The sequence below is a fragment of the Syngnathus acus genome, chromosome 5 (assembly GCF_901709675.1).
Source record: "Syngnathus acus chromosome 5, fSynAcu1.2, whole genome shotgun sequence".
Classification (NCBI taxonomy): domain Eukaryota; kingdom Metazoa; phylum Chordata; class Actinopteri; order Syngnathiformes; family Syngnathidae; genus Syngnathus; species Syngnathus acus.
This window is the reverse complement of record NC_051091.1, coordinates 10,050,910-10,073,383: the sequence shown is the minus strand read 5'-3', so window position 1 is coordinate 10,073,383 and position 22,474 is coordinate 10,050,910. Positions and strand designations below refer to the sequence as shown.

The 22,474-nt window shown below is 40.7% G+C and overlaps 2 protein-coding genes across 5 annotated transcripts; both read right to left on the bottom strand.

Annotated features, from left to right (window-relative positions):
* Positions 1-1,921: 1,921 nt before the first annotated feature.
* LOC119122610 (sodium-coupled neutral amino acid transporter 3-like) lies at positions 1,922-14,864 on the bottom strand. 2 transcript variants are annotated; one of them, XM_037251014.1, is made up of 17 exons: positions 14,669-14,861; positions 10,831-10,980; positions 10,610-10,630; positions 10,409-10,490; positions 10,221-10,336; positions 9,049-9,122; positions 8,808-8,900; positions 8,644-8,725; positions 6,680-6,762; positions 6,501-6,559; positions 6,136-6,306; positions 5,913-5,992; positions 5,728-5,828; positions 5,466-5,590; positions 5,215-5,359; positions 4,056-4,159; positions 1,922-3,981 (listed from the first exon to the last, which is right to left on the bottom strand). In XM_037251014.1, the coding sequence occupies exons 2-17, from the start codon at positions 10,932-10,934 to the stop codon at positions 3,877-3,879; spliced, it is 1,545 nt and encodes a 514-aa protein (XP_037106909.1). In that variant the 5' UTR covers positions 10,935-10,980; positions 14,669-14,861; the 3' UTR covers positions 1,922-3,876. The 2 variants fall into 2 exon arrangements, with proteins under 2 accessions (XP_037106909.1, XP_037106910.1); XM_037251015.1 differs by lacking the exon at positions 10,610-10,630 and having other exon boundaries at positions 14,669-14,864.
* A 597-nt stretch (positions 14,865-15,461) lies between these two features.
* On the bottom strand, positions 15,462-22,146 carry rbm5 (RNA binding motif protein 5). 3 transcript variants are annotated; one of them, XM_037251011.1, is made up of 25 exons: positions 22,015-22,146; positions 21,746-21,786; positions 21,132-21,303; positions 20,846-21,004; positions 20,699-20,768; positions 20,218-20,291; positions 19,525-19,608; positions 19,213-19,273; positions 18,845-18,910; positions 18,580-18,740; positions 18,400-18,497; positions 18,232-18,319; positions 18,097-18,165; positions 17,967-18,021; positions 17,789-17,892; positions 17,586-17,721; positions 17,414-17,505; positions 17,162-17,335; positions 16,942-17,082; positions 16,784-16,861; positions 16,526-16,702; positions 16,362-16,436; positions 16,194-16,294; positions 15,973-16,102; positions 15,462-15,865 (listed from the first exon to the last, which is right to left on the bottom strand). In XM_037251011.1, the coding sequence occupies exons 2-25, from the start codon at positions 21,760-21,762 to the stop codon at positions 15,740-15,742; spliced, it is 2,508 nt and encodes an 835-aa protein (XP_037106906.1). In that variant the 5' UTR covers positions 21,763-21,786; positions 22,015-22,146; the 3' UTR covers positions 15,462-15,739. The 3 variants fall into 3 exon arrangements, with proteins under 3 accessions (XP_037106906.1, XP_037106907.1, XP_037106908.1); XM_037251012.1 differs by having other exon boundaries at positions 15,651-15,865; positions 18,097-18,159; XM_037251013.1 differs by lacking the exons at positions 20,218-20,291; positions 21,132-21,303; positions 21,746-21,786; positions 22,015-22,146 and having other exon boundaries at positions 15,651-15,865; positions 20,846-20,863.
* Between the last annotated feature and the right edge of the window lie 328 nt (positions 22,147-22,474).

Here is a 22,474-nt window from a genome sequence, read left to right as displayed (position 1 = left end):
CAACAGAATGAAGAAGGAAACTCAAAGAAGTCTCCAGTTCCCTGCAGATAAATGGGTAGATGGAAATTGACATTACCCGTTGTTCATCCCAATCTTGTCATATAAAAATTGAATTAACACTCTTCCACTTTACAAATATAGTGAAGAAACATTAGGTTTACTTGTGATGGTTAAAAGGAGAAATTGTGTGTTTGCTTCATTTGAAGTTGATTTGTGCACATTGGTCATGATTAAAGGTCAAACACAAGTGCAGGGATACGGGCGAGGCAAGGCAAGATAAACTAAAAATGTACTTATTAACAAAAGGGCAAAAAACAAAGATTGGAAATCAGTGACTCACCATGACAAGAATCATGTCATGTAACAGGGCCACCAGCTAGACCATACACGATCACAAAAGGCGTGCATGGAAAACAAGAATTAAATGTACACAGACTGATGAGACAACGAGGCACGTGGAGCAAGCAGGTGGATGGAGAGAGCTGATTGGTTCAAACGCAAAGGGAGCAGGATCGATGCGTGATGGAGACATTTTGAGCATGTTTGTTCGCTACACTATCAGCGACCAGCACGTTGTACCGGTTGTTTATTTATACAATTTATTATCATCGAAGATCATGTGTTACCTTGAGGATGGAAGATTTCTGCACCATTAGTCTTGGTTTCGCAACAACTTGGCACGTCAACTTGACTTCTTCAGTCACATTAGCGAGCTATTGTTATTCAACAATTTGTGTACATAGAAAATGTGAACGTTACAACGTCACATGGAGATTATTGTATGTTTTGGGGCTTTCCTGTTCAAGGTCACGGGTAGCGAGAACCAATCCTACCTGACAACAATGGTTGACTACACCCTTGACAAACAGTCAAACTCACGTTCCCACTCTCACTGAATGAGAATGGGAGCTACTTGAACAATAATGACACCAAAAATAAATTAGACAGGCATTAATGAGAGGTGATTATATTTTTAGAACAACTATGAAATAGTAGCTGGGTTTGGCGCAAACTGTTGCATTAGCATTTAGCTGTTATACTGCCAACAGAACTGAAGTTAAATAGCCCCAAGTGTAAAGGCTTTTACATACAAATTATATTCTTTTTCCCTTCCCCCATAAGTTTTTTTGCAACATTTTTATCAAAAAGAAGTTCTTGCGCTGTAAATACTTTGTCATTTTTTACAATTGGTTTAATTTCTCTTCTTTGCCTTTAAATGTTGTAAGTTTTTTTTCTAATTATTTTGCCTTTCAATTTTTTTGTCATTTTTTATTCAAATGTTGACTTTAAATGTTCTGAACCTATGTAAATAGATACATTGCGATACCTTGTTCAAAAAAAATGCGCAACATAAATAAACCTACCCTGCTTTGCCTCACCTTTCGGCTATGCTGTAAAAACAGTTTGCTAGATGATATTTTAGCTGAGTCACGTCGCTTATTTGTTTCAGCTTCCTTGAGATACTTAAATCTATTTTAGTTTCCTCTTCCTTGAGTTAATTAAAAACCTTTTAGTCACAGTTGTATCAGTGTATTGTATAGAGTTGGTCATGGGGTAATTATTACTACCACTAATTGGAGGTAAGGAAGTATAAGTACTTCATTACTGTACTTGAATATTATTGTTTTTTGGGGGTAATTATTATTACCAGTAGTAGGAGGTAAGCATGTACAAGTACTTTAGTTTTCAAGCAGGCTTGACAGACGGATTCACTATTTTAAATAAAGAATGGGAAGTAAACAAACAGCAGCCTCTGATGGACAATCCACATACTGTGCGTTATAATACATAATTGTCATTGTTCTAAAATGTACTACCATGCTTGGGTGCAATAATATTTTAGAATAGTGACAATAAAATGTTTGTCAATCTGAGTCAGGTTCAATTTAGAGTGCAAGACAGAAAAAAACAGCACAATAGATGATGGAATAAAACATTTACCATTATTTTATTGTCAAACTAAAACCGGCTATTTACACTTTAATGCAGAAGGGCTCACAAATATAAAATGTTTACATTTATATACAGCATCAATGTAAAGCTAAGTCTCAACCCTCATTCATAAACTTTGTCATTTCCAGAGACGACTGTATTGTAACCTCAGCTACAATAATAATTGTTTGACATATTGTATTCACTGACCTTGCAGCATTTGTGTGTTAAAAGTTAAAGGCTATTTTCTTCAAACAGTAGGTAGTTTGTTGTTGTTTTGGCAAATATATTGTAAAGAAAGGACAATCATTTCCTTGAGTTGTTCACAATTTATCAGTGAAAATACCTTAATAGCATGAATTCAAATGGCTAGAGCTAAGATAAGAGATTTATCCATAAATAAACTGTGGAATTTGTTCAAATATAAAATATTGTTTGTTTACATGCAGTACACCTTGGGGGGGGGGGGGAAATAGCTTTTTAAAAAAAATAGCTCTGAATTTATTTGTTTTGTGCTTTCATACTTGAAAAACTATATCGTACATTAAATATTTCCATTGAAAATAAGAAAAATGTTAAATCAGCACAAAGAGAACATACAGTATATGCATGCTGTTAGTGCTGTGTGTGTTAAAAAAGAAAACAATTACCACAATAACACAACCCGAAATCATTTAAGATTGAAATGGACAGGTGATCATAAACATCGTAGATATACGAAAAACGTAATGCCATTCTGCAAAGGATTTCACCTCAATAAACAAGCGACAACAGAATGTTGTCATCCTCACAAGAGCTTGTTACCAAATTAACTTTCAAACCCATCAGTCGGTTGATATTCATGTTGCTCTGCTTTTAGGTAAGTGTCATTACATTTGGATTTTTTTTTTTTATATCTTAAAATGTATCTAAATCGACAGCATCAACACAAATCAAGACTAACTACAATAGCAGACATGCTCTCACTTCATTCATACTCCTCTCCCTTTAAAAATGTCTCATTTCACAATATGATCTCTACAATTAATTGAGTTTATTTTTTATTTCAGTCAACATCTCGCCTGACTTGTGTGCGGGCAGCGAGGGATCAATTCCCACTCAGTGCGGCTGGTTGTTCGACCAGTTCAGGTCAGGGAGGTCTGATGTTGGGTTAGGTCAGAGGTCACCAAGTCCGGTCATTTGAATCAGGTGTGTCCTAGTAGGGCTGCACCTAAAACAGGCTGGATAGGAGCCCCTAAGAACCCAAGTTGCTGACCCCCGGGTTAGGCTTTGCGACCTTTAGCAGGATATGCGGTGTTAAAAATGTTGTGTGTGCGATTACACATAATTACAAAATTACACAATGTGCCTGAGCAATTAACTCAACAGTAGTTAAATATATGTAGACCTTTTGAATTTTAAAAAATAGCAGATATAGAAATATACACTCCTGGTTGAATGTCATTTATCTCCTTGTGCATGCAAAAATAAATTATTAGCCTACAATTTTGGTTTTTACAGTGCCAGCTGCTGTTGCTTGTGCGTAACGTGGCTGGATTAGCTCAAAACTCATGGTTGCATTATGAAATTAAAGAGCACTATTATGCTCTTGTACATTCAGTTACTACAATCGAATTAGGTCTGTAGCTATGCATTTGATTTAAAAAGATAATAAAGCTAAAAGAGTTGCTCAAACGTGTTCATTTGAAAGTTTGCAGTCAACTATTTGTAGATATTTTGGTTACCTTGTTTAGTAAGAAAAGCATAAGTGTGACGCAGTGCAATTTTTTCCTCATAGCGTCGTAAAATTATCTGTTATGCCTGAGCTTTATCGAGGGTACCTAATCAGGTGGCCAGTGAGTGTCCGTGTATAACGTTGCAGTAAAATGTCACTTCATTTAGCAATACAAGTGTGGTATTTTGCTTGGCACTTTTTGATGTGCATGCTCTTAATTGTCATGGCTCCTAGTGGCCCCCGCCGGCATTGCTGCTCCCCGTCGTCCAGTCGATGATAATGAAACTCAGACTCATTATCATGAAGGAGACACCCAAGGCGGCAAAGCAGGTAGCCTATAAAAAAAGAATTTAGGGATGGAATTGCTGCATGGCGGGGATGAGAGTAGAACTGGTCTAAAAATTCTCACCAGGATCTTGGGGCGAGAGTTGAAGGGTTCGCTTTCTTTGGGAACAATGCGGATGTAGAAGACAGCGGGGAAGATGAAAATAAGGCAAGGAGCAGATGTAGCACCTGGAATCATGGAGGAGAAAAAAAATATGCTTCTGTCAGTGTCAGTGATCGTCTTTTTTTTTTAACTTTGCCGTCAATCGACTATCGTGGGTAAAATAAGCAACGAACAGTGACGGACTTTCCATCAGTCTGACAGAATGCCTACATCTGCTAAATAGTTATCATGATCAGAAATGCAAATTAACATTAAATGGTTAGCAGATCACTAAAAATGTAAATATAAGTTACAAAAAAACAAATTATAATCAGTACAATGTGACTGAAGAAAGTGAGACAAATGGAAAAAAATAACCAATAGGCGAGTTGGATAAGTGTGCACACCCTAAAAGTAATACTCACTTGTTTTTTGCTTTAATAATCACGTGCACGTCTTTTTTGGAGAGGTTTGGACACTTTTTGTTCACTCTTTTTGCAAAAAAGTGCCCCATATGTGTTGCAAGGACATCAGTAGTGTTCTTCAGCGCACCTCACACAACAACAGTGTCTCCTTCATGATCTTTTACGACACGTCGGTCTCATTGTGCTAAAAGTCGTCTTTCTCTATCAGTCCCGTTGTGAGCCAGGTTCTCCCCTGATGTATGTTTACAGGCATTCTATGTTTGCACTCTCACATGTTTGTCAGGCTAACGGCTCCTCTGAAAACGTCCTTGACAGCAGCAAGTAAACAGAAACGCTTTCAACTTTCAACTCAGGCCAAAGAAAGATGACCTCAGTTCTGTGAAATGAGTGGCACGGTAATATTGACTCTATTTGGTTGTACATCGCCCCCCCCCCCCCCCCCCCCCTTTTCTATGTCAACATGCAATAGTCACGTTTTTTAGAATTCCAGGCAGGGGTATGGAACAGGTAGAAGAATGTCAAACATTGTGGATTTAGACTGTAAACACAGACACAATAAGTAAATAATAACTTAGCCTGTAAACACAGACACGATAAGTAAATCATAATCCTATTTGTTTAATTAAAGTTGTCGAGTTGATTTTTGTCGAGTTGATTTTTGGGAAAAGAAAACAGAAAATGTTCATTCACCGGTCATTTGCCAAATATGTACTAACCGATGATTCCGAAGATGCCCAGAATGTTGGGAGCGAAAATGACCAGCATATTGATAAACATGAGCAGAACCACAGCGATGGCTATGTGACGCAGCCAGCTGAAAGCCTTGGTAGGGAACAACATCTGCTGGATGGCTCTGCGCACCTGCGCACACACACATACACACACACACACACAGGCAGACAAAATGAGATTAACCACATCATTGTGCTCCATTGTGGTCTCCAAGCATAAGAAATGGGAAACTCACGGGAAAGAGCACAATGGGGACTGTGAGTGTGACGGCGGTGAGGACGGCCACACGCACACACAGGATTAACGTGTCGTAAGGATCTATGCGGCTGTAAGTGTGAAGTAATTCTGGCTCCACATTTCCTGCACGAAAAAAATTCAGAAAGTTAATAAAAAAGAAAAAATGTCCTTTGTATATTCTAAAAGCAGTATGTTTTGTTAATAACTACAAAACAATCAATTTGTGGATACATAATTTGGATTCAAATACGAGCATTCACCGTAGAAGGTTAGGTAGCCAAAGAGAGCTGCCAGAAAGTACATGGTGTACATGACAAAGATGGAGATGTTGGACACCTTCTGCATCTTCTCTTTAGTAGGGCTGCAATTTAAAATAAAATATGATTACCGTGTCATATATTTTGAGCTTGTGCATGATATTAGTTTTTGGGGACAAGCAACTCACTCGCGAAGCTCGGTGTAAATGGGGAGGACCTCTGGGTGGCAAACAAAGGCAAAAGCCAAGATGGGGATGGTGTAGGCTGTCTGTGGAGAAGCACATGATACATTACACCAAAACAAAGGTGGTACACAAGGATCCAAAATGGCTTCCTTAAAACATTCCAATCTATCTTTGTAAGATTCCCCAACCACATTGATTAAGATCCATATCGTGTGTGCGGGCTCACTTGTGAGTTGATGGTGAACATGCGCGGCCCGCAAAGGGCGTCGTCCTCTTCGTGAGTTAAGAGGTGATCACCGACGTGGTTCGACACGTTCAGGCTGTGATGGGCTGCGGTGTTGTTGAGAGAGTTGAACTCCTGGAAGGGGCACGGGATTTGGAACTTCTTGTAGATGACCTGGCGGGGAAATCAAATGAAACGCCATTTGCCTTTCTGTGACTCTTCCAGTCTCTATGGCAACCATCAAATGACAGACACCATGTGACAAAATTCAAATTTCATCATGAAAAAACTATTTCTACAGTACCAGGAAATAGTTTTTTGTTTTAATTCGTATCTTTTTTAGATTGTTTTCCACTCGGTCGACATACCGCAGTGAGGAAGAACACCATGCAGCTGAGAGAAAATCCACTGGTATAACCAAGGTAACCTGATAAAAAAAACAAAAGGGGTGGAGCTTATTCAATAATACACAATTGCTATATTTGACAGGATATTTGAACTTTGAGTCAAAGAGTATGTGGAAAGGGAGGATCGAATGTCTGCTCACCCAGCTGCTTCATCAGAGCCAGGGGCAGGATGACACTGGCGGAGACCATGACGACCAGGTAGTTGCCATTCAAGTACCAAAGACTGTTAAGGACAGCATAAAGTGCATGACCTCACTGCTTAAAATATATTGTCAATCATAATATTGTTTAATATGCAAGTATTCATTTCTTTGATTCTCCAACAGTAAAATTACTTGTGTAGTTTTTGCTCATGCAGTCACACAAAAATAGAATCCTTTACAATTGAGGGTTTATAATATGAGAAGACTGGCAGCTGCCCAGAAGGAAGGACGGGCTTAAGCCAACACACGCTAAACAAGACGCAGTCTATAAAACATGCTCGGCTGTAATTGCATAGCCAATGTTAGCATTGCCTTGTTTTCAATCGCGGTTGCTGACTCAGCATCTGCTAAATGTGGACTCCCACACACACCATTCAACAAGCTCTCCATTGATGACATTAATAAAACATAATCCCTGTAGAATATTCAGTATGTACAGTGAATACAAGAAATTCCAAATGCTGGTTGACATTCAACTTCTCATTTCAACTATGTATAGGAAAAATATTGCTGACTATCATAAACCTTTTATTTTTGGCTGAACTTCAAATGATACAACTTTTGGGGTGTTTGATTTTGGAGGGTTGACTGAGGTAAACCGCCCAGAGTGTTTTCTATATGTATTTTTTTAAATAGCTGACCTACATTATTGTTGGATGGACCTCCAGTATTTATTCATTGTTTTGACATCGCTTCATAACAGTTTACAGTCAACAGACAAAGTCATCGTTCCTCAACGCATACGGCCAACGAGGTGCTAAATGGCGCGCGGGGGATTTCTCACCGAGCATGCCAAAGAAAACAAATCTCTCAAGGGGCCAAAGATGGTTAAGTGCAAACATCCATCGTTGGCATCTATGTAGCACTCTAAGGTGATCTTTTAACAACCTCCCAGCCGGTCATTATAGTTCAGATTTCACATCAAACCTTAGCCAAGATTGATTCCTTGGCACCAGTAAATACTTTGACTTTTTTTCAGTTTCAACATTTTTTTCAAAACAAAAATGCAACGGAACCAGTTTTCAGACTGGCGTGATCACACTTGCCAGGTACTGACTATAAATGATGGCCACATATTTGAAAACATAAACATGTGCCCATCTTTTTGTATTTTGTCAAAGTAGCTCCCAATGGACAGGAAGCCCTGTTGAGTGTTGTTACGCTTCACTTTTTAAAAATACACTTATGTAACCAACTGAAATGTGACACTTTGTTCACTCCAGGGTCAGAAGAGTCAAGTGCCAGTTCCAAGTTCACATGCATAACTTCAATTTCTCCTTGTGTGGCCAATGTGGCTTTATTTTTAGTGTTTGCATCTTGTACTACTATATATAAATTTCTATCATAGTATTTTAATGACTTCTTAAGTGGGAGGTGGCATTTCGTTCATCAGCCGCAAGTCATCGCCAGCTATTTTAAGAAGCTGGAGCTGTAAATAAAAAAACATGACTCCCTCGATTCCATGGATTGGAACGACAGGAGGCACGCCGGGCTGGCGTGAACCTTTGATGAGAGGTGGCGCCTCGGGCTCAGAATGAAGACCTTGTGTCCCCATCTGCTGCTGTCACTTGTTTGTGTGTATCTGGTGAAAAGTTATTCAACTCTACAACACAATTTGACCTATGGGAGTGACCTTAAGGTATCTGGCAGCATTCCTTTTTTTTGTTTGTTTACATTGGAAGAGGTGGTAGGAACCCAGAGAAGTGCTGCGCGGTCTCATGTAAAACATATTTGGCATGACTGGAAGTTGACATTGTGTCTGCACCAAATCAGCCAACAGCTATCCAGACAAGCCCCTCTCTGACTCGTTCAATTACAAGCATCCATTTTCATCACACCCCTCGAATGCCAGCTCGATCGGACAAGCTGCGAAGTCACGAGCGTCGGTGCTGGCCACTCACTCTGCGCTCGGGTCGGCCTTCAAGAATGCTTGGATGACCAGAGGTAACTCGGATTTCACAATGTACAGGTAGCTGGACATGGCTGCAACAGAGAGCAAATATTAAATCATTAGTTGGCCTGAAAAAAACTGCGACTCCCAGTTTGAGATGATTTAATCAGTCACCTCCAATGTTCTGCAGTGTGATTGCAATGCCGGCCGCCATTTTTCCAGGAGTGCCAAAGGCCCTGAAGCCAAGCTGTTCGTAAGCCCGAATTCCTGAAACCACAAAATTGTTATCTAGGAGACATCGCGGGCAATTGCAAGTTTATAGAAAACACCACATGCACTATTGAAGCTTTTGACAGGTAAGTGAAATGATCATTTGAATATTTAATGATATTCAATGACTATAAGACATTCTTACCCACAATGCCGGAGGATTTGAGTAGCAGATGAATGGAATAAGATGACAAGGCAGCTATTGCAGTCAGAAGAAACCTGCAACATGATTCCATTTTTACATTTTCTGTCCTTGTCATTTCCAATTCTTCGTACGCTGATTGGATTAGCGGATTCACATTCTGACTTTTGTCTTCTGTTAGCAGATCTTTCCATTTTGTGTTTGAGAAATATTGCTGGTACCAGTTTTATTTTAAGTTTTGACTTCCTATGTTTGTTCACTTTCTGTTAACTTGCTATTAGTCTCGTCTAAACCTGAGCCAAAGACATTTAGGCAACATTTCCAAAGAGAACATGTCCCATAATAAACCAAACTATATGTATACTCTCTTACCGACTCCAGAAAGGCCACAGCCTAAAATAGTCCAACATGGCGCTCTAATGTGGGATCTGGATTTGCTCATTTATGTCCTCTTACGACGTGCAGACTGCAGCTGTCAGACATGGCCTTGGTAACCGCTGGTCATTTAGTCTGACTGCCTGTTTGTTTGAATGCAGGGTGCACAAGTGGAAGAATTGGGGTAGATAAAGACTCGAATTTCTGTCTTAGCTGGGTGAGCTACCTTCATGTCCTGCAACTAAAGACCTTGACACTGCAAGCTTTCCCAACCTCACTTTGGATGTCTAATAATCAACCTGTCTTTACTGCCTCAATGTTTGGCTTACATTCCACGCCTCACCTCACAAAAGGATCAAACTGAATTTTTGGTTGATTTCTCCTATTGAAATTTCATTCGACTCTGCAGGTGTTCCGAATGAAATGTCAGCATGAACAATTGTCCATTGATGAACACAGTCACGAAACTTTTAAATGCTGGAGCTTTCTCAAGGCTCAAGTCAACGTTTACAAAGCCTTCACCCACCCAGAAATACTGAGTGGACTTAAGGGCTTGGGAAAGGGGATTGATGTGGGTGCACCCTCTGACCAAATCGGAATGTCCAACAGTGGGTTCTCTCGTTTGTTTATTATGAGAAATGTCATTTTCATCAATGTGTGGGTCTCTATCTGCTACTACTTTCTCACCGTTAAAACTAATTATCAGTCCATTTTTTTTGTCGAGCTGCAATCCTCACACTTTCAACACCCCCGCTGTAGAGATGCTAAATAAGGCACTGAGTATCATTGGTGTTACTCACAAGAAGAGGAGGATGCCAGTGTTGGCCATGGCATAAGCCAGTCCCAGAATTCCACTTCCCATTATGGCATTACCCAGGTTGAAGACAGACATACCAAAAGAGGTTTTCCCTTCAAACTGATACAACAAACACAAATATATAATAGCAAATAAATAAAAAAAACTACATGGTGAATTGTGTTTTCTCACGTCTGTGAATCGGACTGGTTTCTTTCCATCTGCACTTGGCAAAAATTCCTCATTCTCCAATGCTCCTTCAGGATCATCAAATCTAATGTGAGACATGCAGGCAATTAGCACAAGTGAAAGTTAAGCACTTTTGCTAGTAACGTTCAAACCATGTGATCGGTTAAAGTCAGTAAATGAAGTTGAAATTCAGTTTAAACCTACCTGACTGTCTGAGTGGCATTTCTGTGCAAGGATCCACCCATTGAGGCAATAAAATAAACATGCAATAATAAAAAAAACAAAAGCAAACAGGCATTTAGTCATCACTCAGTCAACCTGTTACAAAGCTCTTAAGCAATGACAAATTCATAGCGCAAATACACAATGAGAAATTTATAGTGCAAATACACATGACATGCTTGCGGAGTACCGGAAACACTCACTGATCATCCTCGAGCAACGTCTTTATCGGCACGTCCACGTCATCTCCGAGGTTGTGGCTTTTCCCGTTGGATAGGATGTTCATCTCGGACTGAGCTTGCTCCATCGTGAAAGGTGTCGCCAACGCTTTTTGGATCGTTCGTTGTCAGTTTCTAATGGAGAAGGAAAACAGCAAGATGGACAATCGACAAAATGGATGACTACATAAGGCCACAATATGTAATATGAATAATTGAATCCATAGTATTGTAGGATTTGCCTCTGCGGTGCTTTGTTAGTACAATATATAAATATAAAAACAAAATATCACAAGGAATCTTTTATTTTGAAGTTAAGTCAAGTCAAGTCAAGTCAAGTCAAGTTATTTTGAAGTCGAAGGCAAAATGGTTGCTGTTATTAGGTTTCCGTCTGTTGCATGGCTTTCTTGCCCTAAGCCAGTTCCTCTGTTGACACAATGACTTCCAACAAAACCAATTCATTCACCAACACCTCGCAACTTTGATCGAAGGATGCCGTCAGTCGGATAACACAAATGTGCCCTCGTTACATAATATCGCAAGCAAACAAATCACACCGTCTCGGTCAAGGCCTGTTTGACTTTTTGCGTGTTTGCTTTTGTGTTTTGCGTACTGCGTGTCACAAGGCAGCCGATTCGGAGAGGTTTCACATGCTGGTTGCTACAGATAATAATGTAATACTGTTTAACAACAAAACCACTCAAATTACCGGCAACACAGCTTGTATAAGTAATGCCAAAAAAAGAAAAAAAATCACAGTCCATTAAAACATGGTGCTCACTTTTACACAAACCTCAAAGGACACAGAATAGATAAATTTTAAAGCATGGGTTGAGTCTAATTACGGAAAAGTGCATTACGAACATAGGAAATCAAATTGTTTTAGGAGTGAGTTGCCCTCCCCGACCTGCTCGGACCACGCATAAATATTAGATATATAAATATTCACAGTGGAAAATCCCTGCGTGCGTAATCAACCTCAAGTTGGGCAGAGCCAATCCCCTGTAATTGTTACGCAAGAGCCAATTTGGAAGCAGCCGGCGGCTGGAGGTGGCTTCAGGCATGCTAACAACCAACTAAATAAAAATGCGAACATTTAAACATAACTTGTTTGGCTTTTTAAACATTTGCAGTTAATTGTTCTTATCTATCAAATAACCGTTGTGAAAAGCAAATCAATTGTCATGAAAAGCTCTTGCTGTGAATTTTCCAGTGTTTGACCAGGTGAGTGGAAAATGAACAAGCAAATGCATAAAAAGTGGGGCTGTCAACATTTTCCGTTGTGTCAGTTGGGCAAGTGTTTAGGAGAGGAGGCCCATGTGGTCGTGCTCGATTAGGAACAGGCACGAGGTTGAGTCCAGAGCGCTTGGCAGCGTCAGCTCATCCTCGGCCACGTGCCTTCTGAGTTCCACTGGGACACATGCTCTTATGTGAAGGCGGGCACCACTTGACGCACACAACCCGTTCTGTGCTCAGAAGCTCACTTTAAGAAGACTTCGTTAGATACAACTGTAATCTTGACAATTCAGCAAATTGGTCATTTATGTAACGATGACCCGTCAACAACTATCATTAAGAAACGCGACCAGTAAGTTTAATTTTGGCTAAAAAAAATGACAAAATGAAGGTTTAATATTATTTTAAATATAACAAGAAAAGAATCAAGTGGAAGGCAAATGAAAAAATTATTGCGACGACCATTGTTGCCAGGTATGGTATCCATTTTTATGTTGCAAAAGCAATTATTTAGTGACATCTTGGAAACTTTTGACTCGAGGAATAGTAATGGCAAAACAATATTTTTAACTCGCGTATAAAGAAAAAATTGGCAAAACCACAAAGAACAAATTGTACCTATCCACTTAAGTATTTTTTCCAGATTAAAAAAAATCCATACCAAGCAAATATTTTACCATCCAAAGTTCATTGGCAGTAGCCTCATCCCAAAAGCGTCATGCCTGTTTACACAATATTGTACATTTCCAGCATTGAGACAGAACGAAAAATGTGTGGTTGACCTCCAGAGGAAGTCTGCACTTCATAGATGATCAAATTCATAAAATGCTCAGTTTAGCTACTACTGTCGAAATATTGGGACAGACGTTTTGGAACACCAAGTCATGACACCTACTGGGAAAAAAATCTAAGGTAAAAGCAGCTTCCACTCTTCTGAGGTTTGGAGATTTTGGCAGGTCTGTTCAAATGTTTCAATATGAAATCTGGGCCTGTTTAATCGAAATGTACACAACACTGACGTACTCATCGGAAGCCATGACTTGTTCTTTTTATATGAATGGACAGCTTCTGGCATCTAATGGAAGAAAATTCAATTGTTCTGCCTGTCGCTGGTATGGATGAGAAGAGAAACATTAATCACAATAGTGTTCTGACCAGTGATGTGAAATTGGATTTCCGCTGTACCCCTGATGATCCCTACCACACAGATGGCTGCCTCCCTCCCGCAAATAGAAAACACCTGACCAACGTCTGCTTAAACTGGTCAATGCAAGTAAAGGTTGCTGACCGCAGCCGGGTTTATCTGACCACTAGCCAGCTGTAATGAACCCAGCAGGTAAAATCCAGCATGTTGATGATGTTAGGATTGAGGGCTAAAGTAAAAAACACTACTCTCTCTACACCCCAAAATAGGGCCAGACCAATTTTGAGGTTTTTTTTTTTTTTTTTTTTGGGGTGTATAGTTAGATGCCAATTCTGATATTTGGTTTGGTAAAATTCTGATAACCGATTAATGAAATAATTAAAAATATTAAAAATGAAATAACTTATTTTTAATTTCCTATGTGGATGTGTAGCTCAAATCTGATGTCATGATTTCATCAGACTTCTTTGACAAACTGGAGATGATGGATTCAACGGCACATCTGCATGAATGCAGATAAGGAGGGAACTTGCTTAGGGACACAGTTCAGTTTTTTTATTTTTTTATACAGGTCTTAGATTCGATGTCATTATTTTGCAGTGATATGCATGGCAGCATACACAGACCAGGAGTCACCACTAAGATGGAATTCCTATTGCTGACTTTGGGTGAGAATCGGGGCACACCATGGATTGGTCGCCAGCCAATTGCAGGGTGTGGTGACAAATGATCATTCACAATCACATTCACAACTACGCTCAATTTGGAGGGCTTACTCTTCTTTTTTTTTTTTTTTTTTTACTTATCATGCATGTTTTAAGAACATGCAAACGCAACAAGCTGGGACCAGAGTCGAACCCTGGGCCCTGAACTGCGAGGCGGACGTGCTAACCAATATATCACCATGCCGCCGCCTATTGATGACTTAGATTAACATTTTAAATAACATTAACCAGATTTGTTGGGTTTGTTGACCTGTTGCTGGTCCTGTAACAAAATTAGCTTGCGTTGATGCCGCTGGACTAAACATTGGAATAAAAAAAAAAGAAAAGAAAATTACCCGAGCACGGTACTACGTATATATTTCTGAAGCCATGCGAAACAAAAGATAAAGCACAATCTGTCAGTGAGCCACATGGTCGTGACATGTGGACTTGGCGCACACGCGGTAGAGATCCCCAAAACACGCGGTTTCGTTTCCATATGTAACTATCATTATGATGATGTTTAAGAACCCTCTCTAAAGAGGAAGAAGAAAAAATAACACCAAACTCATGTTAATCCGATAGGTGGTCCTCAAATGGCCAGCCTCCTGAACTCTGGTTTTATTTATCTCCTCGTCCTTTCAACCGGATCACTCCAGTAAGATGCACGCACGGACAATAAAAACACAATGAAACGTACTTTAAAAAAAGAAAAGAAATCAGAAAATGTATGTCTTACCAAAAAGGTTAAAATGGAGAAATTGCCAGGATAAATTCCTCAGGCGCGTGACGGAAAGTCGTTTTCCTCCTTGGTTTTTATATATTAAAACGTGTTGGGAGTTTTACGCACAATTGGAGGGTCGCTCGCCTTGGTAGTAGCGAACAGTGCTTTTGGAGTAATGCATTGTCAAGCACATTGCAGTCCAAACTGTGGGGGGTGGAGAAGGTCCGCCTCTTCTGGTCGTTCTCTCCAATCCCCCCAACTGCCACCCACCCACTCGCAAACGCTTCCTACACGTACACTGCAAGCTCCTCAAGCAGCTCAAGTGGAAAATCATTTACGCACGGAGAGGCCAGTGCGTAAATCACGACGCTCGTGTTTCTGACCAGCGTCACGGTAAAAACAACGCGATTCCTAGAAAACATGATGATCGTCACCTCGTGTGTAAATAATGTCCATCTCAACAGGTTAAGTGTAGTGTTACATTTCCAGTTCACATCCGCTTACAAGCAATGAGCGCAAACTTCCGTCACAGGAAGGGCACGAAAAGGGGAGCCAAAAATAATGCGCTCACTAAGTCATTTTTTTAGGAACACCTGCACATTTTAGTCTGGGCCAATCCAATAACTGCAGTTGCTTATGACAGTGTTGCACATTCATTTTGCCAAGAGACATTTCCTGTGAACCGCAGTTAATAATTGATTTGATTTGCATACCGGGTACCTATTTTTTTTTTAATATTTGATTTTATTTGCATACCAGGTAAAAGTGCAACTTTAGTTTTTAAATTTTTAATGACGTGTTTTTTTTTGGTGTAGTTTATTTGCTGTAAACATACAAGCCTTTTTGTATAAACTGTACAATCTCTGATGTACTAAGGAATATCCTATTAACACCACAAAAAAAGAACACTATGTAAAACAGAAATGGTTACTTTGTGCATATGTACAACATATAAATTATATTTACTTATTTTCATATACCTCCATGTGAGATTCTTCAATTGGAGTGTTCAGCCACTGTGGTTCGAGGCAAAATAATTAACACACACAGGAGGAATGTGCCATAGCACTTCACAGTTCATCTTGCTCACTCCAATTCAGTAAAGCGAGCAAACATGGCTTTGCGGACTGCATCTTTGTACGTGTCAGATGCCGAGAGGGTGTAGTTGCTGCCTTTAGTACCGAGACCAGCTCCTTTTGTTCTCAGTTGGGCCTTAAAGAATAGAGGGGGTTAGGGGGCAATGCATGTGAAAAAATCTCCCCATTTGTCATTTAAATACAGTGGATTGACGTTAACCATTACAATTCCTACTAAAATACCTGAATAGGTGCAGTGATGCCCTGCTGGTTGCGCCCGAGCCCTTTACCCTCCTTCCAGCCCATAGCTTGCAACATTTTATTGCCGATGTTGTCACTGTTTAGGCCATCTTTGGTGGGTTGCTCGTAGTTACTGCGGGAAACGAAGAAACAGATCAGAATATGCTATTCACGACGCATAATCTAACAACAGTGTGTTTGAGTTGGGAATAAAAAATGCTTACACAGCTGGTGTTGGCTGGCTGTATTTCTTCTTTTTGGCGACAGGGGGCTCAGGTATACCGTATTTTTCTCGTCTCTCGGCTGCTCTGTCTCTGTATTTCAACTATACGGACAAAATAGGAGTCCATTAGCAAACGTGCTAATAGTGACCTAAACGCCTTTAGTCGAACCTCGGTTTCTCTTCTCTCCAACTCCTCCAGCTCAGCTTCACTCATTTGGGATCGCCGCAAAACTTCCAGGTTTTTCTAAAAAAAAAAATTTAAAAAAATGACAAAACACATCTGACGTAAGCAAAACATCAACACTGTGAACTGCTCACAAAAATATTTGTTACCTTGTGGAGGTCGGACAGCTGCTGATGTCTTAATAGCCCTTCTTTGTTGGGAAACTGCCTCCTGCATAACAAGCAGGCGAGCTTCTTCCAGTCGGTCAGCTTGTCCTGGCCTCCCTCTCCGCCGTCAGCTGCCTCCTCGGGGTCACTGTCTCCACTATAGGCCGCCACGAGGCCACACTGGCGGGCACAAAAGTGGCAAAACAGTTTCATGACAACAGTTTTATTGCCTCCGAGGTGAGAAGTGACACAAACATTTACCTTGGAGGAGCTGGTGGCCGCTTCCTCATCAGGAATATCTGTCACCTCTGTTACGAGTCTGTCTAGCACTCCGGCTTGCTGAAAATGTAGTACATGCACTTTGAGCAGGAATACCAAATACTGACATCCAACCAAAGTTACTAAATATACCGGGGTACCTTTTTTTCAAAAAGTATGAAGCCAGCATCAGCAGCGGCTGCCTCCTTCCTTTCCTCTTGACTGATTGGCTGGAAGCTGCTCTTGAAGTTCTCCTTCTGCTTATTAAGACTTTTGGCCCAGCGTTCCATATCTTTAGCAATCTGGAAAGAAATCACCGTGTCAACAGAAAACCAAAAAGAAAATAATAGTCATGGCGCTGGTGTAGGACAAACATCTTACCTGCTGAGCAGTTTTGCTCTTTGGCTTTTCCTTCTTCTCTTTTCCTTCACGGGGTTCTTTAGCATTGGCTGCTGTGGGACCCGCTGTAGCGTTTGCATCAACTGAGATGGGGACATATGTCTGCTTCTCACCATCCCAATAAAGATACTGCTGAGTCTGAGAGTTGTAATAATACTGAGGAGAAAAAACAACATGAGGTGTCCAATACAAGATGATGACAGAACACAGATTATTAAATTGTGTGCTGCTTACATGCGTGTTTGGGTCATAGTACAGGCCACTTTGGGGGTCAAAATAATAGCCGGATGATTCATCATACTGATAAGTGGATGTGTCCGGAACAACTGTGTCAATTAAACAACATCAAGAATCAGAACAATAACATTCAATTGAACATGGTAATAACTGTTGTTAAAGTTTGTACCGGTGGCCGTGTCTGTAGTTTGTCCCGAGGTTGTCGCTGCAGCGGCAGTGGTTGCCGTGGCAGCAGCCACAGCGTCAGCACCAGAGATAGGTGCCGCCTGAGAATTGGCCTCCAACTTCTGAGCCAGCTGCAATGGCTGCAACCAATAGGTTTGTTATTTGTGACACTTTCCATTGAATTAGTAGCACAATCAAACACATTACCTGAATAGCAGGCTGGCCAATTATATGGGGTTGGTAGACTTGCATGGTGGGGGGGAGAACTACCCCAGCAGCAGTCGGCGGAACAAGCTTCATGTTAGGGGCAGCTGTAAATATGCAGATTACATGTTTTAAATCCCAGAGTATAGAAGAATGGTGATGAAAGTTTAGCATTTGATACCTCCAAGAATTCCATTGTCCTGTGAGGTGCTGGCTCCTGCAACTTGATAGTAGGCCTGCAAATAATGCAGAATTGTCAGTAAATTATTACACACAGGTAACGTCTTTCAGTAACTCTCTGTTCTGCTGACCTGCGACATTGGAGTGTAGCCTTCGTGCAAGAGGCTGTACTCGGATACTCCTTCGACAGTCGACTGGGGCTGAAAAATCACAACAATTTGGTAAGAATTTTTATTGATAGAAAAAGGGCGAGAAAATATTTCTACCTGACTTGAGGACCACTGGGCCGCAGCAATAGCTGTACTAGCAACAGAAAAGGCACTGACGCGATTCCCATCGGGGAGCAAAAGGTCCCTGGAGTTACAATTAAAGAATAATTACCGTCTACTCAATAATCATCCACTCACAAAGCAAGAAGTTGGACAGTTACACACTTTCTAGCACTCTTGGCGTAATCCACCCCAATTGTTTTCCCATCCAGTTTGAGACCTGGCTGCAGTCCTTGTAAGATGGTTAGCAGCTGAGACGCCTCCTGTGTTCACAAATACGGCAGAAATTTATGATTTAGTATCCCATCAATGTAGACATTAAAAGATAAACAAAATGTTTTTTACCAGAGGAGAAGACAGCTGGACAAAAGCAAAGCCTCGGTTCTGGCCTGTCTGTTTGTCCTTGATTAGGCGTATGTTGTTGGGAGCGAGATTAGCATATGGTGCCAGGACGGTCATGATGCCTTCCACGGAGCTCAGGGGAGCAATATTTCTCAGGATGATTGCTGGGAATGAGAACGAACAAATTAAAATCATCACCACATGCGGAGTGGCCTTCTGCTCTAAATTAAGCGGTGCAATATGTCTATAAAATTAAAAGGGTCCTTACTGTCACCACAAAAGTCTCCACCGGGCTGAGTATCATTGAGGTCAGCATTACTATTCGTCTCAGATTCTGTTGAGAGAAAGAGAAACTTGGTCCATAAACGTGACGTTTAGATGAGTCAACAAAAAAGGACAATAGCTGAAACCCTTTTCAACGGTCTTTTGAGAGACAATACCAAGGTTTGTAATTCAGCCAATTAACAATTTTGTCTGAAGTGCATGCTCTCCTTCCCAACTGAGTCAAAACGTAAAACTGACAGTCCATCGTAAGGCTTCCAGGAGTCCCAAAAACTGGGCTGCATCCCAACATTGTTGCTTCAGCTTGCTTGCATGTTGGGAGTCGGTGGGCCTCCTGTTGATTTAACTACTTACCGACTTTAGCTGCTGAACACCTGAAGCACTTCAGCCGCCTCCGGAAATTGTACAGGCCACACTGCAAGTAACCGTTCAAATCATTTTTATTATACACCTGCAAATGCCCTCTTGCACAGTGCTGCCTGAGACAACTTGAAGTCTATCTTGGTGCAGCACAACCGACTTACCTGGGATACCACCTAGCCTTTATTTATTTCAATATATAGCTGAATGAAGACAAGCTACCAGGACTGCAGCAATTTCAAAGTCTACATGCAAGAAGTGTGTGGGTAACTTGCAGAAAGGACTCAAGACAGGGCTAGAACTTACAGTATTGCAGAGCCAGTCTCCATAGTTGTGTCTGGGATGACTGTAGTGCATGTCCACATTTTTCCCTTGGATGACCAGACGTTTCTGAAAGAGGAAAAAAAATGTTACTCGAGTACTTGTGGCGTGTGTTGATCTTAACTCAACAGAGCAACCACTTTGGAAGGGGAGAGGAGGGGGTGAGGGACCCCCAGTATGTTTCCTTTGTTAAAGACAGACGTGGTGGTGTATGTGATGTGTAGAGAGAGCTTCTAAGTGTTTGGGACCCAAGTGCTCAGGGTGAGCCGGAGTAAGGTGTATTATGTGACCCTAAAAGACAATTCTGTTTTCTGGAAAACCACAGATGAGCTCACCACAAAAAAAAATGTTGGCAAAAGGACTATTATAATAAATATTAAAAAAAAAAAAAAAAAAACATGTCCATTTTTTTTGCATGGGGCTGTCCAAGTCTAATCAGTAATGCCAGCTTAATCGATGTATTTGCAGTGTTACATACACACAATGTATATTTAAAAGCTGGCCTCACCAGTCCAAAGATATAATTGGCATTACAATAAACTACGTCAAAACAAGGTATTCATCCAGGAGAAAAAAAAGCACCACATAATATTTTGGCTCAAAGCATTTAGGTTGCCTTTGGGATAATTTTCCCTAAATCTCCAAGATTAAAACTAGACTTGGCGATTGTGAAGCAACCTGATTGGTCTCCATCCATCGGGTAGCATCTTGCAAGTGATAAAAGTCCACGAAGGCGAAACCACGGCTTATACCTAGAGACAGCATTCAAATATAGACGGGAGGCGTGTTAGTTAAGATTCCATGGGCATATTATTAAAACTGTTCCACAAAGTGCTTCACGACCCAGGCCTTGCGTGGTAAATGACAGGCCAATCCTTAAGTGTTTTACCACAGTAAAACGAAAAGGAAAAAACTGCCCCGGTACCACTGATACCACTGCTCTCACCGTGCTAAGTAACAAACGTGCTCCTATTGCTCTTCTTACTTACCTGGACTGAATTTCTAATGATGGACACTTGAAGGCATCATTTCATTTTGTTAAGAACTAATCTGATCATGTTGTTTTGGGTAAATGGGTCTGACTGGAAGCAGATTTGCCCTATGGTCAAAGACGAGGGCGGGGTGGGGTGTCAAGGTCCATCGTGCATCCCAGTCTCACCTGTCTTTTTTTTCATCAGTCTGACATCGGCAGGCTGGGGACCCTCCAACTGATCAATGGCGAAACATATCTGCAGAAAACAGTAAGATGATTACAATCTTCTTTCACACTATCAATAGTCCACATGCAAGCACAACAAAAACATACATCTTCCTCTGTGACGTGTGACGAAAGACCCCATAGCATGATAGTCTTGCTCCTTTTCTCATCCCCACTTTCTCTTCTGTAATCTTGATCCAGGTAGTCGCCATCTGAGTGATACCCATCTTCGGATCTGTCGCTGTTGCGTCTTTTTCGTTCTCTTGGCTTGAATAAAAACAGAATCGCGCACTGGTGAATTGTATATTTACTTTTAATGTTTGATAAAGTCCTTGCTTCAGGTCTCTGGGATCAACCGGCAATACCAAAAACGTAACAGTTATGGCATATTAACCTCTGGACTGTCTCTGGATCCTCGACGGTCTCGCTCTCCTTCGTTGCGATCTCCTCGTCTCTCATCCGACCAGCGGCGATCGCGCTCTTGATCCTTTTCCCGTCTGTCACGCCAATCAGAATCACGGGGTGCGTCGGAGCCATACCTGCCGCTCCTTTCAGTGCGACTTATCCTATTCAACAGGGAATTGCAATGACAAATTTCAGTATGACACAAGGACCAACATAACACAATCAGATTATTCAAATGATTCAATCCTACTTAAAATATGACAACTACTATTTGTTCAGTTATCAATACGAGTGGTGTACGCGATCAGGCAGAACAATTGAATGCTATGTCAAAGCACTCCCCAATGATGGGCTAATGTCATTTGCCCCCCAAAAATATATTAGTGATCTTTAGAAAATGAAACTGATATTGATCTGTTTCGTCACATAGTAAATTATTGTTGACCTTTATATTGACAAATCATGACCAGACCATTTCAGAAACATATAAAACTGATAAGCCCTGGCATCACGCAGTATCCTAGAAGCAAGACTCCGTTTTAATAAAGTTTGTTGACCATAAATCTAACAGTTCATAACTGCCATCATACTACTGCAACTCACCTCTTATCTGCTCCCATTTGTCACGAATGCTTCCACACGATCTGTGGAAAACGAGCATGAAAAAGGCTTATTTGAATGTAAAATAATAAATAAAATTGACACGTATGCACAAAGGCAAAATATAGCTATCGAAAGCTTCAATCGATATGGCCGCAAAATACAGTTTAAGTGTATTCATTTCCAGCTCCGTCATTTAACACATTTTTACGAATTATGAACCCAAATAAATTAACTGTTACACAGTTACGTTTAAATGTACACTAACTCACCAGTGTGATGCTGCTGTCTTGCCAATGTGTAAGGTTTTAAACGTGATATTTTTTAAATTGACGACCAACTCTTGTCTTGTATGCGTTTCATGAAAGAACGACGTCAGCTTCTTCTTCCCAAGATGCATTGGGGTTTCCACAGGTCGGGCTGCATTATCACCCCGTTTTTGCCTTACAGGAGGATTGGGCTCTAAATAATTTCTGCTTAAAAGTATCACTTGTAATTATGTTATTCGATATTTATATTACATGATTATACAGTTTATAGTTAATATTTAAGAAGCATTGGATGCCACTGTAGCGAGAAACAGTGACATAAATTGCCCCAAATGAGATACGACTATTTCCTACTGAATTATAGCGGGGGGAAAATGTCGGCGCACAGCACTCTGTGATAAAATAACCTTTTGTTGTTCTCCTACCGCTGCTACATTTGAGTTTGTTTAAAAATAATAATTTA

Bases quoted from the DNA above. Each gene is read 5' to 3' on its own strand.
- LOC119122610 (XM_037251014.1), bottom strand. From the start codon at position 10,934: ATGGAGCAAGCTCAGTCCGAGATGAACATCCTATCCAACGGGAAAAGC. The intron at 10,337-10,408 runs GTGAGAAAACAC...TTGTTGTATCAG, and splicing joins AACCAGTCCGATTCACAGAC to TTTGAAGGGAAAACCTCTTT. The intron at 3,982-4,055 runs GTGAGAATTTTT...CTTTTTTTATAG, and splicing joins ACTCTCGCCCCAAGATCCTG to GCTACCTGCTTTGCCGCCTT.
- rbm5 (XM_037251011.1), bottom strand. The intron at 19,609-20,217 runs GTTGCTTCACAA...TTCCTCTTTCAG, and splicing joins GATGGATGGAGACCAATCAG to AAACGTCTGGTCATCCAAGG. The intron at 17,083-17,161 runs GTAAGATGTTTG...ATTTCTTTCCAG, and splicing joins AGAGCAAAACTGCTCAGCAG to ATTGCTAAAGATATGGAACG.